This window comes from Camelus bactrianus, chromosome 7, assembly GCF_048773025.1.
Source record: "Camelus bactrianus isolate YW-2024 breed Bactrian camel chromosome 7, ASM4877302v1, whole genome shotgun sequence".
NCBI lineage: Eukaryota > Metazoa > Chordata > Mammalia > Artiodactyla > Camelidae > Camelus > Camelus bactrianus.
Window position 1 is genome coordinate 79,189,713 of NC_133545.1, and position 18,255 is coordinate 79,207,967.

General features: G+C 43.1%; 1 protein-coding gene across 4 annotated transcripts in view; it reads right to left on the reverse strand.

Annotated features, from left to right (window-relative positions):
- Positions 1-233: 233 nt before the first annotated feature.
- AMPH (amphiphysin) overlaps positions 234-18,255 on the reverse strand; it is a 156,104-nt gene continuing 138,082 nt past the window's right edge. For all 4 annotated transcript variants that reach the window (XM_074367681.1, XM_074367683.1, XM_074367680.1 and 1 more), the window contains 4 exons: positions 9,603-9,812; positions 7,683-7,910; positions 4,848-4,949; positions 234-1,490 (listed from right to left, as the gene is read on the reverse strand). In XM_074367681.1, the coding sequence (XP_074223782.1) occupies positions 1,383-1,490; positions 4,848-4,949; positions 7,683-7,910; positions 9,603-9,812 (648 nt within the window). In that variant the 3' untranslated portion in view covers positions 234-1,382. The remainder of the gene's footprint in view (positions 1,491-4,847; positions 4,950-7,682; positions 7,911-9,602; positions 9,813-18,255) is intronic.

Here is an 18,255-nt window from a genome sequence, read left to right on the forward strand (position 1 = left end):
AGCTGTTATTTGTGCTGTAGTGATTGCCGGGCAGCAGGGACCACCGAGTGACCAGCAATGACTGGGATGAAGGAGTCTGGGGATGGGAGGCGCGCTATGGAGCACGACTGGGGGACGGGGGGTGGGGGTTCAAGCATATTTCGGCACAAATAACAACTCCAACATACACTGTTGCAAGCAGTGCGTTCGACTGAAACAAGCTTTTCAACACAAATGACTCATCAGAAGGAAAGTAAGGTCGCTGCTGGAGCTTACCAAAGGTTTATTTGGAATGACACAGCACTGAAAACATAATCGTTACAGATGACTTGTGGATACAGCATACATCACCTACTCTTATTTCAGGACGATCAGTGAAGATGACTTGCATAAATATAAAGAGGTGGAAATATATAGGAGCTTTTGGAAATACTGTTCTTTGGGGGGGATGGATTTAAATGCCCCGCCATCTAGCCAATCTCAGAAAGGCAGAAATTAAGACAATTGAGCAGCTGATCCCAAGTCGCTGACCTCCAGCCACAGAGGCCGCACAGCGAGACCATCAATCAGGCTCTGCCTTCCCCAAAGCGGCAGCAGCTCTGGCGTGCTATTCCGTCATCGCATCCTGAAAAAATGCACGTTACGAACACAGATACCGTCGACTGTTTTGGCAATGGGGTGGCTGGTTTTGCCCGGAGGCAAAGCTGCAACTGTAATGCCAGACAGAATAAGAGCAATGCATGTATCAATGACACTTGAGCAGCAAAGAGCTACCATGGAAGGGAGGGTGAGTAACTATGTATATGTAGCCTTGTGCATACACATAGACCCGGCAGTGATGGGAACTAGCTTGTGTGACCGTGTGTCCATATAGAGAGCGAGAGAGAAAGAGAGGCGTCTCGGAAAAGAACACTGAAAACTTTTGCAGCAGTTTCGTTTTCAACACAGTAAAACGTGGAAGGGGGAGAGAGCGTGTGCTCACACCTGCGCAGGGGAGTAAGATAACCTCGTCTTACAGGACAGCGCGTCACGTCTTCTGCAAGGCAGCCACTCAACACCACACACTTGGTGCAGAGAAATTAAGGTTCTGGTCTGGAGGAAGCTACTTTAGAACTGGCGGGAGGAGGGGGAGTCGAGTACACGAGTCTTCACACAGCTCGGACAAAGCACAAAGAAACCTGTTACCGATAACGTGGGAACCAGTGAAGACTTTTTCCTTAATTTACCTTTTTTTTTTTCTCTCTTACATTTGTTTGCACACATGCTCCATGGATATAGCCTTCCAAGCTTCGTCTGGCATCAGTCTGTAGATCGTTAAGAGTACAGAGCAAAAGTGAACTCTTTAGGTTTGCACAAAGGTTTAAAAACCCGGTCATTAGGCTCTTTCTACGATACTTTTGGCCCTAATCCAGGCGCCGGGTGAAGTTCTCCGGAAAGAGGCCTTTGTAGGTGGCCAGGTCTCTGTACTGAAGCCAGTCTGATTCCTTGACTCCTACCAGCCAGCCTGCATCCTGCAAGACAAAGACAGGGCTTTCAGAGTCCCACAAACCACTGGAAAAACCTGCACGGGCAACAGTCGATAAGATAATTGGTTTCGTTAGTGTCGTGGTCCTGCCATGAGGATGTCACGTTACATGTAAACTGGTGTGCTGAGCTCTGTGGGAAGGCTTGTCCCAAACAAGCTGTTAGCTAAAAAAATACATATTTGAAAGGATTTACTGTATGCATATAGTTAATTGAAGGTTCATATTAATGTTGTAATTTTGTATAAAGGATAATCAATTGACACTAACTGGATTATGACATAAGTTCTTAAAGAAGAGGCAAAAATTAGAACTCTAGCCAGTGCAAGAGGAACACTGTGGAAACGTCACACAGGGGAGGGCAGAGCTCAGTGGTAGAGCACGTGCTTAGCATGCACGAGGTCCTGGGTTCAATCTCCAGTACCTCCATTAAAAATAAATAAATAGGTAGACAAATAAATCTAATTACCCCCACCCCTCCAAAAAATGGGTTTTTTTTAAAGCCAAATCTTTAAAAAAAAAAAAAAAAAACACACACTGGAACTTTTCCTGTCCTGTGGATCACAGTGAAAAAAGGCTTGAGGACCCCTGGGTTGGAATATAGTGCTGACAAGGCCATGGAAAGTTCTTTTATTTCATCCTCAGCCGCTCGCTTCTAAGCAAGAACTCTGTCTGCCGGCTCTCAGCACCTAACTGAAATAAGCCACCACACACAAGGCTTAGCGAATACTAACAGCTTGATATGTGTTGCCTCGTATCACTGTCGTGTTTGTGGCTGCTGTTGATGAATTTTTCCAGTTTATATAAACGACAAAGCAGTCTGATGTCACGACATTCTCGCTGGAGACCTTCCTAGAGCTTTATAAAGTCATAAACATCTATCGTATAGGTAGGTATGCGCTCATAAAAATAGAGACAGCCGCAGAAAGGTTAAGGAACCCATCCACATGTGGGCAGACAGTGCGGGAGACCAAACCTAAAACTGAGAAACCGAGGCTGCTGTCTGCCCTTGGCCAACTCGAAGTAAACAGAGCCCAGTTGGGAAAGCAGAGTTGCAGAAATAATATTAGACATACAGAACGTATGAAGCAAAACTGGGGGAAATGACTATCTTTATTATGTTAACCAGTCCAGGACAGAGACCCACTGCAGATGAGAAATGACCAGATTTAATCTAAGCCAATCCCCAAGAGAGTTCAAGTACATCAGATAAAACGAGGTCTCAAAAATTAAATAAAGAAGCTGAATACATTCCCTCTTGATATGATCTGAGACCATAAACTGATGCCGCTACAGAGACGAGAAATATACTCATTTAGACAGACCAATTTTGGAAGGCAGAAAAACATAACATGGAGGAAAAAAATGACTCCATAAAAATAAAAATAACTGATAATATCCCAGCTGATGAGGGAAAGTGTCTTTCATAAAATTATGATGTTATGTATGTGAAGGACAAAGTTATATTTAGAGTAAAAGATGATAACTAAGTATCTTCTACATGTCCAGTGAGCACATAAAAGCTCATATTTTCCTCTCAAGTGTCTACATTTGACTGTATTTACAGCGACTGAAAAATCTCCTGGAGCCGACTGGACTCGTGCGTTTTAAAATAGTTTCAATCAAGACAAAAATAAAGGGCACAGGGAAATATATACAAGATCTCGTGGTAGCTCACAGCCAAAAAAAATGTGACAAGGAATATATGTATGTTTATGTATCACTGAAAAATTATGCTCTACACTGGAATTTGACACAACATTGTAAAATGACTATAACTCAATAAAAAATGTTTAAAAAACAAACATTAAAAAAAAGACAAAAATAAAGGGCTGGAACCCACCCCTAAACAAGATCCAGTCTGACACATACATTCTGCAATCCAGCGTACAAAGTGAAGAGTAATAGTCAGTATCAATCTTTAGCTGAGGAAAATATAGAAAATTAAATTCTAACTGCTTAGGCTATGCGGGAGACAATGGTAATGGCAAAACAGCTCGTGTCAGACAAATGCTTTTGCATAAAGCCATTCTAAACACTAAAACAAGTACATATTCCTATACAGCCCTATATATATATGCATACATATATGCAACTATTTATATAGAGAAACAACTTACAAAATATATAATATAAAATATGTTTATATATTGGAGTGGTTATAGGTAATGGGGTTGTGCATATACAATGACTATTTGAAGGCACTGAGAATGACCAAAAGCAGGCAGAAACTGGGAGATGTATAACCCTTGAAGCTGCCCTGGGTGAGATCTATGTAACTAAAGACTTCCCTCGGAGGGTTATCCTCAGTCTGTGTGATGCAGGGCATCCAGGGGAGAGATTTTATGGCTGCCAAAGTGGCCTTTTATGGAGAACACCCTGAGAATACGGATATATTTAGACAGAAAAGCTCCCTTGGAATCCTGAGCTGCCCCCCAAGCTTAATTCATGACGGGGACTCTAGGAGCAGCAGGAAGGCAGGAAAAGCTGAGCAGACATTTAAGCACCGCCAATAGAGGGGAGGCAGAGTTTTGAGTTCAAATGCCTGAAAGTTGGTGGGCTTGATAAACCCTTCAAGATTTCTATGGAAACCTCAAAGGAGAATGCCTTAGAGGTAGAGACAAAGTCCCAGGACTAAGAATTCAGACTAAGGGGGAGGGTATAGTTCAAGTGGCAGAGCACATGCTTAGCATGCGTGAGGTCCTGAGTTCAATCCCCAGTGCCTCCTCTAAACATAAATAAATAAACCTACTTACCTCCCCCTCAAACATTTCTTTAAAAAAGAATTTAGACTAAAAGAAAAAGGCAAAACTAAAACAGATCCACCCTAACAAAGTATAAAACAAACTTCCATGGATCCAAGGTATTTACCTAGTAATTTAAATGTTAGAAGAAAAAGAAACATTCTTCAGAGGAAGAAAACAGAATCACTGAGACTCTACAATGTCTCAACCACTGTGCCCAGTATCCATTAAAAAAAAAAAAAAAAAAAAGCTACCTGATATGAGAAAAAACAGGAAAATATGACCCAAAGATAAAAAGCAATGGAAATGTGCCCTGAGATGGCTTTGGGAATCAGCAGTAAGAAAATTAAAGCAGCTAGTACCAATATGTTCAAGTACTGAAGCTGAAAGACGGTAATAATGTCATCTATTTGTAGAAAAAAAAAACACAATATATTAGCATCCCAAAAGAGGCGCCCGAAACACCGAGTTAGTGATGTGCTGCGGTCTTACGCCCTTTCCTTGCATCTCAGAAAGTGGAGCTGGCTTCAGGAAGTCACTGTGCCCAGCTGACCCTCAGGAAAAACCAGAGCCCGCAGTACCTTCCACCCTCACCCTTTACCTGGTCAGCTTCTGAGTCCGAGGGCACCACCAACACCACATCACCCCTTTGTAAGGTAAGCTCATCAGAATTTGCTGCCTCGAAGTCGTGCAATGTTTCCACCTGCAAAAGATTGTAAGATAACTGATCAATTTTAGAAAGAAAAGGAGACGTCAAATCAAAGTCTCTCAGCCAGATCATCAGCAGGCACTCTTCAAAGCATCTCCACACTGGATAGAAAAGATGAAGATATGGGTCACACCCTAAAAGAGGCCTCTGAAGACAGAAAGGAAATCTGTTTACTTAAAACATCTGAATCCTACAAACTGATATCGAGACCATTTGGATGTATATTTAGTAAAGCAATGCCTTCTGCAAGAGCTAAAATGCAGTGGATTAATTAAATTTTAGCTCATCATATTTTTGTTAGAGATTTGCATTTTATTGTCACTGATGCTTTACTACATTTTTTTTCAAACCTGAACTAAAGATGCCTAGTGAAAAGTTCCTCTAATCCCAGCTTCTGTAAAAGAATTAATAATTGGGAAAACCATCACTTGCATGTTATATGGGAATTGCTATCTAATTAAACCCTGTGATCAATTTCTTTAAAATAAACTTCCTTCTCTATTTTCCCCTTTAAACCATTACAATCTGTTTCTGTTCTTTCTCTTTTTCTGTTTTTTAATTGAAATACATTTGACAAATAACATGGTATAATTTAAGGTGCACACCCTGTCAATTTGATACACTTACATATCATAACATGATTGCCACTGTAGCAATATGAGCACCTCCATCACATTTATAATTATCATTTCTTTTTAGTTGTTGGGTTAATTAAGTCCTAGTCTCTTAGCAGGTTTGATGATTATAATACAACAGGGCTGTCTGCACTCACTGTGCATCAGACCTCTCGGGTTTCTTTACCACTTGTTGCAAGTTTATACCTTTAAACAACATCTATCCTGTCTCCCCACTCTTCTTCCTCCTTTTTTGAAACATTTCTTAAAAATCTGATTATAGAAAATTTTTAAAAAGCAAAAGGAGAAAGAGTACGCTAACGAACCCCCACGTGCTCACCACCCAGCTTGGATAACTATTAGTCACGGCCGGTTTTATGTCTCCCATGTCCCTTGCCTCAACCCCACTGCCCAGGTTAAACAACCGGCTTTTAAACTGTGTGTTCTGCATACGAATCATAACATTAGCCCAGCTAACTAGTCCACTCAGACCTGGAAATGACTATCTCCTCTCCAAATTCATTTTTCTGATGAGAACACCGAAGCCCAGCAAGCGGGGAAGTCCAATTCCTCCGCCCGCAAGGCAGCCAGGGAGGGAAGCTGGGGGCCAGCCCGGCCAGGACACGCCTTGAGTGGCACCCGCCCCCCTGCCTTCGGGTCCTCTACTCAGAACAGGGCACGGTGGGGCATATCCTTTCACGGGCCACAGGTCTAGTTTTGGTCTCCACATTCCTTCATTCATGAATCCATTAGCCCCATCCGTCCCCATCAGAGGGGACAAGGTAGCAGCTACTTTCTAACGAGCAGAGAGAGAGAGAAGAAAAAGAAAACGACTGTGCCTGTTCAGTCCCACCCCCTCTCCGTGACAGACACACAGACATTTAATACTGTTTAGAAGGAAAGGAGCTGAATTTGGAAACACAAAATCAAATATGCAACTTAAAATTCCAACTATATTCTGTTAGGTAGGACTATCTGCCTTTAACTGCTGGCTTCAGTGTTTTTAGATATTTACTGGGGTTTTGGTAAAGATTCTTCAGTTTGTGGAGACTCTAAGTAGCCATCCGATGGCCTCTTGGAGCAAAACCTTCTTCCCATTAATTTTGTTTCCTTATCATAGAAGTTCATTAATACATTTATTCACTTACTTTTTTCCCCCAAAGATCACACTTACGTTTAGACTCACGACCGGATAACATCAAGATACAGTATAGCCGTGAGAACATTGCTGCGTATTTTGTACGATATCAAAGAACAGGAGCTCTTATACCAACGATGAGAATTTGTAACGGCACATACATGCTGGAAGGATTCATTTAACCCTACAAATTCTACATCAACAAGATACCCTGCGCCCAGGGAAAAGAAGGTCCACAAGAAGCGTGTCCATAAACGCTTACAGCAGCTTTCAGAGGCCACCTCTAGGACTGATGGATGATGGTTACCAGTACTGTCTTGAGACATGAGACCTAATGACTATTCAAACTAAGTAAAGATTTCTCTCAGGTACAGCATTCCTTTCACCACCAATAAGACATAATCCAACCGTTTGCTGAATACAGAAAAAGTTCATCATTTCGCGGTGTGTTCTAAGAATTCTGATATATTTTAAACGAGAGAAGTTGACCGTGGAAGAGTTTACGGTTGTGCACAGGAATACTCACTTCCTTTTAAAATACTTACTGACTCCCTACTCCGTGCCACGCGCTGCGACTCGGTGCCCGAGCTGAGTGGGTTGTGTCCCTTGCTCTCCAGCGGGGAGCGCACGGTGATGCCAGGCCCCGGGCTCCGCGGGGAGCCAGGAGCGCCCCCGGGGTGCAAGCCATCCACCCGCTCACTACCAACGGGCATGTCGTTTGCCCTATGGCGAGCTCTCTTTCATTATAGGTTGTTACAATATGTTAAGTCGTGACTGTCCTTGTCTGTCCAGCAGCATGGGAGTCTTGCTGTGTTACATACAAGGGATGTGGGATGGAGGCGGAAGCAGCACAGGGGACAGATAACAGCAAAAAGGGAAGAGGAGGAATCGGAAAACCACAGGCTTGTGCAAAACGGTCTCAACGCAAAGGAAGGGCAAGTGGTCAGCGGATTAAAAGCTAAGAACCGTGCAGACCTTGTAGAGGAAGCCGGGAGGCACTTCCTGGGAGGCCCCGCTGGCGGGGGCCGCGTCCTCCCCCGCCTTCTGCGCCGAGGGCAGCTCCGGGGGCGGCTCGCTGGTGGGGCCCGGGAGCGCGGCGTCATCAGTCGCCTCCTTGGACTCTGCACCCGCGATTACTTCGTGGTCTCCCTCCCCTTCGTTGTTGGAGGCGGGCTGTATGACGACAGAAGGGATGACCTTCTCCTGGGGGAAGAGAGACGACAGAAGGGATGACCTTCTCCTGGGGGAAGAGAGACGCGGTGGTGCGGGGCCGGGCGGGAGCATCCTCCTCCACGCCGCCCGTCCCCCTCCACAGCCTCAAGCCTGCTGCTCCCCACGCCTTTCTGACCTTTGGGCCCCCGCCTTGCAGGACCTTCCTCTAGACATGGCCTCCTTGAACAAGCAGGCAGTTTGTTAACAGTGAGGTTTCCGTGGGAACTGGGAAGAGGGCTAGGAGACTTCGGGGAGACAGGCTGAGTTGTGACCGGGTCGGGGGACAGCCCTGCAGGGGATGCAGCAGGGCTCCAAGGACGCTCCCATTTCTGCCTGGTCCATTTCTTGTCCCACTGAAAGTAGCCCTCGCTTGAAACTGACATTTAACCTGCTGTGATTGCTCTTCTCCTTGAAATCGTACTGTTGGTAAAGATCCGGCCTGTGTTTGGAGATAATCTACCTGTCCTGCGCTTGGTGATTGTCATCGGAGCCCACCCTGCCACTCCAAGTGTCTGGGGGAAAGAACCAGAGGACCAAGATCTCCCTCTTATTTTTTTAAAAAAAGATGAGCACAGAGGGGAATTTCACTGCATAATGCAAGCCTAGAGATCAAGTTCTGTATTCCCTCAGATACCAGTGAACACGTGCACGTCCTTTCTTTTGGAGGAAAGGATACACTCTTCCAACAAGCATGCCTGTACAGACAAAAATACCCCCTGGCATCGTGACAAGAAAGTCTACGAAAAAAGTGGAACAGACTTTTATTTCTCTAAATACTACCGCTACCTGCTCTTTGGAAGGGATCATTCAGTTTCAAGCTTTCAGTAACTCTGGAGAGACTTAGGGAAATTTATTATGAGTCAAATAATCAGGAAAAAGCAAAGCCTAACATTAAACCAACTCTTCACGTTCCTACTTAGAAGACCAGAGTCGTAGGAGATGAAGTTAGAACCACTGTCTTGGCTTTGGCACCTGGGTTTTGAGGTCCCACGTTATAAATATCACGTGTTGCCTTTGACCATCTCTCTGATGCCGTGAAGAGCTGGGGCTAACTCCAAGTTCATGTGCATATTAATCACCCACTTCCTTTTGAAAGTGCAACATACATACGGATGGGCCTTTTGCGAAAGGAGCCTGTCGATGAGTTCAGGGCAGTCTAATAATAATAGCAACCACGAAACAGTAATAATAGTGATACGACTTAACTATTGATACTGGCGTCTCACCACGTGGCTGGCCCCGCGCTGAGCACATTGGGCTCTTTTCTCACTGAATCCATACAACAACGCTATTGTTCTAGCCTGTTCTCTTTCTCCTCCTTCCCTTCTCATCTCATCCTTTGTGTTGTCTGTGTCTCCCTCCGTTTCTCCATCCCTTTATTCCCCAGTTTCCTTGGCCTCCATCTGTGCTTACACCCAGCTCGCCATAGCAATGGGGGCTGGTGTGGAGCCTCACGATGCTGATATGGACAGAGTGGAGGTACCACATGAATGGAGAGAATGTGGAGAGAATGCCCACTCTTTCTGAGAATCGAGTGTTTCTTTTCGGTAGAGTGGGGTGCCACAGAATGGCCACAAACCATCCACTATTCCACACCCAAAAGAGTCATCACCGTTAAGCGATCAGAACATTCCAAGGGGTGCCACCTCCCTAGAACCGAATCCGTTTCACGAGGACACGTACCTGAAGCACTGCCACTTCTGCTTCTTCTGGTGGAGATCTGTCTCTGTCTACCGCCTCTGTGGCTTCGGTATCCACCTTGGCTTCCTCTAAACTTGCTTCTTCTCCAGTGCAAAGAGCCGCCTTCTCCATCTCTGCTGCCTCCACTGGGGCCCCCTCACCTGCTGGCACCAGGGTGCCCACAGTCACATCCGCATCCGCTCCAGGTGCGATCTGCAACCCAGAAACCAAATAGGCCGTGTCTGTCTCTCCATGGGCCTCAGTAAGAGTCAGACTCAGCCTTTTCATGTCTCTCCGCTCTGCTGAGGCACATCAGATTTTGTGGCTTTCTTTTTTTTTAATTGAAGTCCATTTACAATGTTGTGTTAATTTCTGATATATAGCATAGTGATTCAGTCATACATATACACACACACATATATATGTTCTTTTTCATTATAGGTTATTACAAGCTGTTGAATATAGCTCCCTGTGCTACAACAGTAGGTCTTTCTTGTTTGTCTCTTTATATATAATAGTTTGTATTTGCTAATCCCAACTCCTAACTTATCCCTCTGCTCCCTTTCCCCTTTGGTAACCATTTGTTTTCTATGTCTGTGAGTCTGTTTCTGTTTTGTAAACAAGTTCACTTGTGTCACTTTTTTAGATTCCACGGATAAGTGATATCATGTGATATTTATCTTTCTCTGTCTGACTTACTTCACTTAGTATGATCATCTCCAGGCCCATCCATGTTGCTGCAAATGAAGATTTCATTCTTTTTTATGGCTGAGTAGTATTCCATTGTGTGTGTGTGTGTATCTATATCTATAGATCTATATATACATACATACCATTGTGTATATATGTATACAACTGCTTTATCCAGTCATTTGTTGATGGACATTTAGGCTGTTTCCATGTCTTGGCTATTGTAAATAGTACTGCTATGAACATTGGGGTGCATGTATCTTTTTGAATTAGAGTTTCTCGAGGCTTTATTTGTCATGTACTGAAGCCCAGGACGTGGGTACAGCAGAGTCTGCCATTTGATCATCAAAACTCTGACGTCTCTTTCTCCTGAGCCCCCAACAGCTATCTTTGCAGTTGGGGGTAGCAAATGGATGGACATGACATACACCACTCCTGAGCCATGGCTTTTAAGGTGGGTGGTCCCCTCCACAAGCTCTTTCTATCTTTGTTGTTTGAAAGCAGATGACAGCAAGGCCAGAGAGGACATCTGAGTCACAAAATGGGAGGAGCCTGGGCCCCATTCTACCTGGGTCATGGAAGAAGGCCACTTACAAGCATCCTCATCACACGAAGTCAGAACTTAGGAAGACTGCATTTCAGTATGTATGTTAAAATCTTCTTGGGGAAGGTCCCAGAAGCTAAATCACATTCATGAAAAAAAAATTAGCAAGTTTCTCAATGAGACCTCTTGAGAATGAAGGAAAAATCATTTTTGTCATCAAATATGCATTATAATAACAAATCAAATCAGATTTTGGATCCTTTAGTGGAAAAAGCAAAATAGAAACAATGAGAATTGTGTTTTGAAGGTTGGAAAGAAGTCAAAATAAAAGCATTCAGTAGCATTTAAAACATGCAATAAGAAAATACAGTGCAACCAGAAGTTTCAGTTTTGAGCAGATTGGTTATGGAGTCCAGGTCTGTAACAGGACTCTATCATCGGCAGACCTGAACCGAGAGGATCAAATCAGAAAGACGGAAAAAGAAGGAGAATTTTAGATCAATCTTACATAATACGCCCAGGACATATATTTCAAAAACTCATCTTGCTTTCTGATGTGATTAGCATTAGTCATTCCTTTCCCTCACTGAATAAATGCAACCCAGTTTGTCCTATTAAGTTAGGAAAGCTCTGATGTTACAGATATTAACTGCCAAACCCAGAAAACGATGATGGAGGGTGTCTGCCAAGCGGGCCTCGGACAAGGGAGATGGAGATTATGAGCCTGCGGTCACAGCAGGGCACTTAAAAATAAAAACTTTCTTCTGACTCAAATTTATTTTTGCTTATATACATCACCTGTTGAAGAATACGCTTTTTCTGCAACATTTTACTTTAAAAGTGAAAAATAACGCTACTAGCTATACTATTTGTTATACGGGCAAGTATTACTCACACTTTTAGAAATCTACTTCCCTCTCAGCAGGATCTCTTAGAGGAGGTTCCTAAGGATTCCTAAGAATTCTCTTAGGGGAATCTTCCCTCTCTTAGGAGAATTATGAGGATTTGGCCCTCCACACAGTGTGCAAGGATCCAAAATACAGCCACTAGCCATGACCCGGCATTTATGCCTTTTTTTTCTCTACTCTGTCATTAAAGTACATGAGTTCAGAAAAAGAATCCTTTCATATGAATTGTAATGGACTTATTTAAGGTGAATTATAAAACGTTGATAATTATTGAAGTGGGGTAACACATAGGTGGGGATTTATATTTAAATGGCTGAGAATTTCCGTAATAAAAAAATGAATTTAAATATTTAAGGGAACTGCATCTCTTGCTTTACATAAACACTGGTCTTTGTATGTATGTTACTGTTGTCATGGTTAAGAGAGTACGACTCAGAACATAAATTAGGAGGGCATCTTAATTCCAAGAGGAGTGATGAACCATTGTCCTTAGCTTTACTGTTGGAGACGTCAGCAAGCTCTCTCAAGGGTCCTGAGGACCTAGCAAAGTTTCTTCCACAGCAGGAACTATACATGAAGACAATGTGCATGCAATAAATTTATGAGCCCAGATGTAGAAAGCAAGTTGTGTTGTCACAATTCTAAGTTATGCACGCTTTCCATCTGTCTGAAAAATCACACCTATGGAGTGCACATCCTCCTTGTTTTAATAGCTTCAAACCAGATGGGCTGTATATCATACAGACACTACCGGCCAGCAGAGCAGTGGATGCCAATACACACACACACACAAATACACACACACTTACTGTTACAGATAGAAAGGCAGCCATTATGTTATTTGACCAGCTACTCACCCAAGTGATTATATATAAAACCTTACTTACACACATGTTCCAAGTACATATTATTAGTAATTGGATTTTTACTCTCAACTGAATTGTTATGTCTCCTGAAGTGAATATATTTCTGTGAAGTATTGATGGTGTTGCCAAAAGTAAATTTTTAACTCACTTTAACAAATAGAATGTTAATAATGAGTCCCTGATTTATCTAGAGCGCTCTGTATATCTGCCAATTTGGCTGTATCAGATTTTCCTAGTGCAAGATATACATGTTATCACCTTTCCGTTGCTAAATAATTTAAACAGGCATCATTGGCTGTATCTGATTTCAACCTGACCGTGTGGCTGCTGTGATGACGGTCACCAGCAGGTGGCGACCAAGGGCTCCATCTGTCTGCAGGGACTTGCGCTGACCTAGAAGGAACATAACAGCCCAAATTTATTCAGCACGTCAGCAATTTACCTGACCTCTGTCACAAAGGAAGAGGGAAGGGGCAGGCGGAAAATTGTTGATAAGAATGATGGCGAATAAAAATCACCAAAATATTGAAATTAATGATGCTAATGGAGACGAAGTCTGAGTCCATTAGAAATGAATTCCTATTTCTCTAGCTGAAATGAACACTTTGAATTTACAGACCTGAAGAACACTGCACAAACACAGTCCACTACCTGTATTCCCTCACGTCTTTCTGCCTTCGTCTGGCATTGCTCTGAAAGTCAAGGGTGTCCCAATTCCCCCTTTTTGTCTGGAATCTGTCCCACATTTTCTGCCCTTACCTAAATATTTCCAATGCATATTTACTGCCTGCAGTACTTGAACAACATAAAAATACAGTGGAAAACAGGAATCTGTTTGCTCAGATTAGGTGTTAGCTCTAGAGAAATCAAGGACAGATTGAAAAGGTTTTCAGTGATAGGGTTCTCTCTTCTATATGATTATTTTTATGCATTCCAATTTGTTAGCTAATGAAGATTTAGGCTCTAAATTTAGTCTTTTCTAGATTCTGCTTGCTACTATAGATGTTATAACTGCTAGGAAAAAAAATCACAATGATTAATGACAGCGTTTGGATAGTCCATTGTTATCCAGGGAGACCAGAAGACTGAAACTACTGAAAGTATCTCAAGTCTTTGATGGTCAATGTTATTCAATTTTGCTCTCCGCTCCAAATTTTCAGAGAAACACCAGTATCTCATCTTCTGCCCAAACTGTAATATCTGTTGGCCAAATGGATTTACAGTGAAAAACATCTATTGCAAAGAGTCTAAAGAGAGTTCTCCCTGTCCTCAACTTGTTTACTGTAGTATTGGTCATATTAGCTCTGAACAAAGCCAGAAAAGCAGCTTGCCAACTGTGTGATTGGACTGGATGAGGACAACTGAAGAGATGCCACAGAGTGAAATTCCATACACCTGTAGGGTAGGCTAACTGAAAATAGGTATTTTTCTGATTAAAAGATAATGGACACAGTGGGTTTCAAAATAATAAAGTAGATAATTTATAGTACCACTTCGATTTATTTATTTTTATTCATTTTCCATGCACACAGAGGCTTTATCTGCCTGTTTAGTTTACAACACAGATCTGTGTGTTTCTGGGAAAAATTATACGACTAGGTGTATAATACTTTATTGTTTTTTTCTATTTAACAATTTATTTAACAGTTCTATAATTGAACACTAGTTGGTTTCTAGCTTTTTTCTGTGTATTAATACGATGTAGTTTCCTTTTTTAAAAATTTAGTATTTTTATGAAATAATGGTCATTAGGGAAAATCTGAAAAATGTGGAGGCCTAAAGAAGAAATCTCCAGGTATATGCATATACCCGGAGAAAAATATAATTCCAAAAGACACATGCACCCTAGTGTTCATAGCAGCACTATTTACAATAGCGAAGACATGGGAACAACCCAAATGTCCATCAACAGATGACTGGATAAAGAAGATGTGGTATATATATACAATGGAATACTGCTCAGCCATGAAAAAAAATGAAATAATGCCATTTGTAGGAATATGGATAGACCTGGAGGTTGTCATTCAAAGTGAAGTAAGCCAGAAAGAGAAAGAAAAATACCACATGATATCACTCATATGTGGAATCTTAAAACAAGGACACAACTTATTATCTATAACTTAGATGACTGACTTCTTGAATATGTGTAAGCACATTTGACTGTCCTTTATGATTGAATTACTGCATTCTGTTGATTCGTTAAAAAAAAAGAAATCGAAGTACCTATAATTTCATGACCAATGGTAACACTTTAAAGTCCCTCCTCCCACATCATTTTTCTATGCCCCTCACACACTTGCACTTAACTGGGATTCCTATGATCTCCCCCTTGGTCCCAGCTAGTAGCAGAGGCATCACCTGGGAGTTGGTTAGAAATGCAGAATCTCAGGCCCCACCCCAAACCCACTGAATCGGAATCTGCATCTTAACAAAGTCCTGGGAATCCACATGCGTGGTAAGGGAAGCACTGCTTCCTGGACTCTGCCTCACGCTGTGAGCATTTCACAGCCACCTGTCTTGAATCCCCTTGGAATGTATGCATCAAAGGCTGGACTGCTGTCAGAGCAGCAGCAGGCCCCAGACGACCTGGATGCTTCAGAAGGATGCTCCCACGCTCGTGGGGGGCAGTCGCCTTTTCTCTGGGGCGGGATGGATGAAACTCACATACTTTTCTAGGCCAGGCTCAGTTACTATGCTTTAAGGACTTGTTCATGTCTTGGTTTGTGGAAAAATTCTCCTGGGCTTGGCTAAGACTTCTAGAATAGAGTTCTATCCAACTTGGACCTCCTTTGTCTCTTTAGGCGCAAAGAGCATTAAAGTTAAAAAAAAATACACTGGTAATACTGAATCTGGTCAATTTTTGTGATTTTTTTTTTACTGTTTTCAGTTTTCTCTTATTATCATCAGTTACATGCTCATGGGATGCATTTCATTTTCATTAATATATTCCTGGGGTAAATGACACGAATGATAAGAATGTAAGAAATATGTATTTTTAAAAATCTGGTTATAGGGCATTTTACACTAGTGTCAGAGAGGAGCCATCTTCGTGACACTTGCTGTTGGCAGAGGTGCCTGGCTGAACGATCACTGAATTCCAGGCTTCCCAATTTGCCCAAACATGGAGAGGAATCATTCTAAACCACAGACAGGCTTCTGCTTGACAGTTTCAATAAATGCACCTTCTGTAGCCTGGGGGGAAACTTACATTCACTGTGACTCTACAATTTTCCGGGCACTGTAAATGTTTTACATTTATTGAATTTTATTCACCCAACAACCTTATCAAATTCCCACTTTCTACACAAGTCAACCCATACTTGGAGTTGATGTGACTCAGTAGTCAGTAAACCAGGGTTGGAACAGTCTGTCTGACTCTAAATTCTGTGGGTTTTTCTTTCTTTCTTTTTTTTTTCATACCAAGCAGCATCGAAGAAGACAACACACCTTGAAAATCAGAGTTCCACAGTGGTCCTGAGACCTGGCACCTCCACGGACCTGCTGTGCCCTACTGACAACCCCACTGCCCCAAAATGAGAGTGTGTTCTTACAGCCAATGCATTCACTTATGCTCCTGGAATGCTACCTTTAAGATGAGACTCATAGATTATAAGTCAAATATACATTTGTATTCGTAGACATGATCTACCTGGGCACCCAAGCAACCATGTCCTAAGATCTCTCTTGTTTGATACAAATGATATGATAGAAAGCTATCAAGAAGAGGCTGGTTGGAAAGAATTTCTCCACGTTGTTTTTGCCAACAGTCCTGCAGATTCCACGGTTTAGGAAGATCTGTACAGAATGGGAACGTGGAAAAGGTCAACCCCTCTCCTGGTTTTGTCCAGGGCACTGCAGAGCTACAACTGAGAACCTAGAACCTGAGCACCTGGACAGTCCTGGCTACGTTCGAGACCAATATGATTCCAAAGCAGGAGGGACCAGAGGGCTCACCTAACTCACTGTTCTCATTTCACAGGTGGGGAAACATGATGGAGACAGAGCTGGAGCCCCGAGGTTTAGTTCTGACTCTCCCACTGACAAGCATGGGGGCTGGAGTGACCCCTGGACCCCTCTGGGAAATAACAGAGGGAGGCTAATACCACAGTGGGTATCCCGGCTCCACAGCCAAATTGAGTTCCTAACCTGTCTAAAGATCCCAGCATTTATATGGAAATACAGCATTTTCTTTGGGATCCAGTTTAAAGAAAAGCCTGAGAGGCAGCTGGGGTCATTATGACCCCAAAGAGAAGATTCCTGTACCGAGACACAGGCTGATGGCTGGCACTCCTTTTCACAGAAACTACACTTTAAACACTGCAGGTCAAAACTTCACTTCAGCATGACCATAGGGATGAGCTCTCCCGGGGAACTCCGGACCTCGGATGGAGCTCCCTTCAAAGGTGGCACCTGGTATTACAAACTTTATTTGATACTCTACGTGTTTCCTTTCTAATACAGAGATTTAGTAGGTTTTCTCCCCCTGACCTTCATCTCCATCATCATTTTTCAATCTGCTCTCCCAGGACTGCCAACAGTCCCATCACAAGCCTTTAGCAGCCTGGTCACAGCCCATCTCAGCGGCCGGCAGCAACGTTGCCATGGCAACGTCTCCTGGAATTAGCTCCATACTTTCTTGAAATATTAAGCTCTCCTGCTGAAATGCCAAAGTTAATAAATTTTTGGTTAATTTGGCCTTTAAGGTCATGGCAGAATGTCTAACAAGGATACTTATTAAAACATTAAACTTTTAATTAGAGGTTTATTTGCAAAGCACTGTATGGGAGACATGGATAGGAAAAGTGGATTTATGTTTAGAAGCAAAGGCACATAGCGTGCATCACACCCTCTCGGCGATGGGAATTTCCAAGGTAAGTGTTAGTTTCCAAAGTAGCCACAAAAGACAGCCCCAACGAGGGCTGCAAATAGCTCGTTAAAGAGGTTGTTTAAGGAAAATGCCTTTACTGCACAGTAACCATTTCACCCGGCCTAGCTATGGTATCTTTGAGCATTTGCTGCCACTGCTCAAACTGCCTTCTTGTGAGGAGGCTGGGCTGGGGCTGGCAGAAGGCAGAGGCGGGGCTGCCAGACACATCCAGAGACTAGACCAAAAGACGGCGATCAGCAGATCACCTAAATCTCAGCACGCTCTACTTGCCAAACTCCCAAGCCAGAGCCTGCCGACAACCACACTGACCTCCCTGGGCAGCCTGGGACGCAGCCGGACGCAGCCAGACGGCAGTCAGGGGGCCTGAGTCTTGAGGAAGGGGAGGCAGCTGACAGTCACACTTGGAAGACCCAACTGCCAACCTTTTTACAGCTTTGACTCGTCCCTGGCGTTGGTAAGCAAAACCTCCTCCAGGATGATCTGTCACCCCACTTGCCCGGCAAATAGAAGCTGGGAGAGAAGACTTGAATAAAGGGTGTTCTCATCACCCAAGGGTCTTGGGAATCCTTAACTGTCTGATGCAGTAAGCTGCAGAATTTGGGGACCAGGAAGCGAACATATTGTTTATCAAGCACAATCCTCTTAAAGGAGAAATGAGAAAATTGGCAGAGAAGGGTAAAATGATTTCCCCAAGACCACCTCACTGGTTAGCCACCGAGCCAATTCTCCAGACTCTTGATTCAGGGAGCTTTCTTTTCTT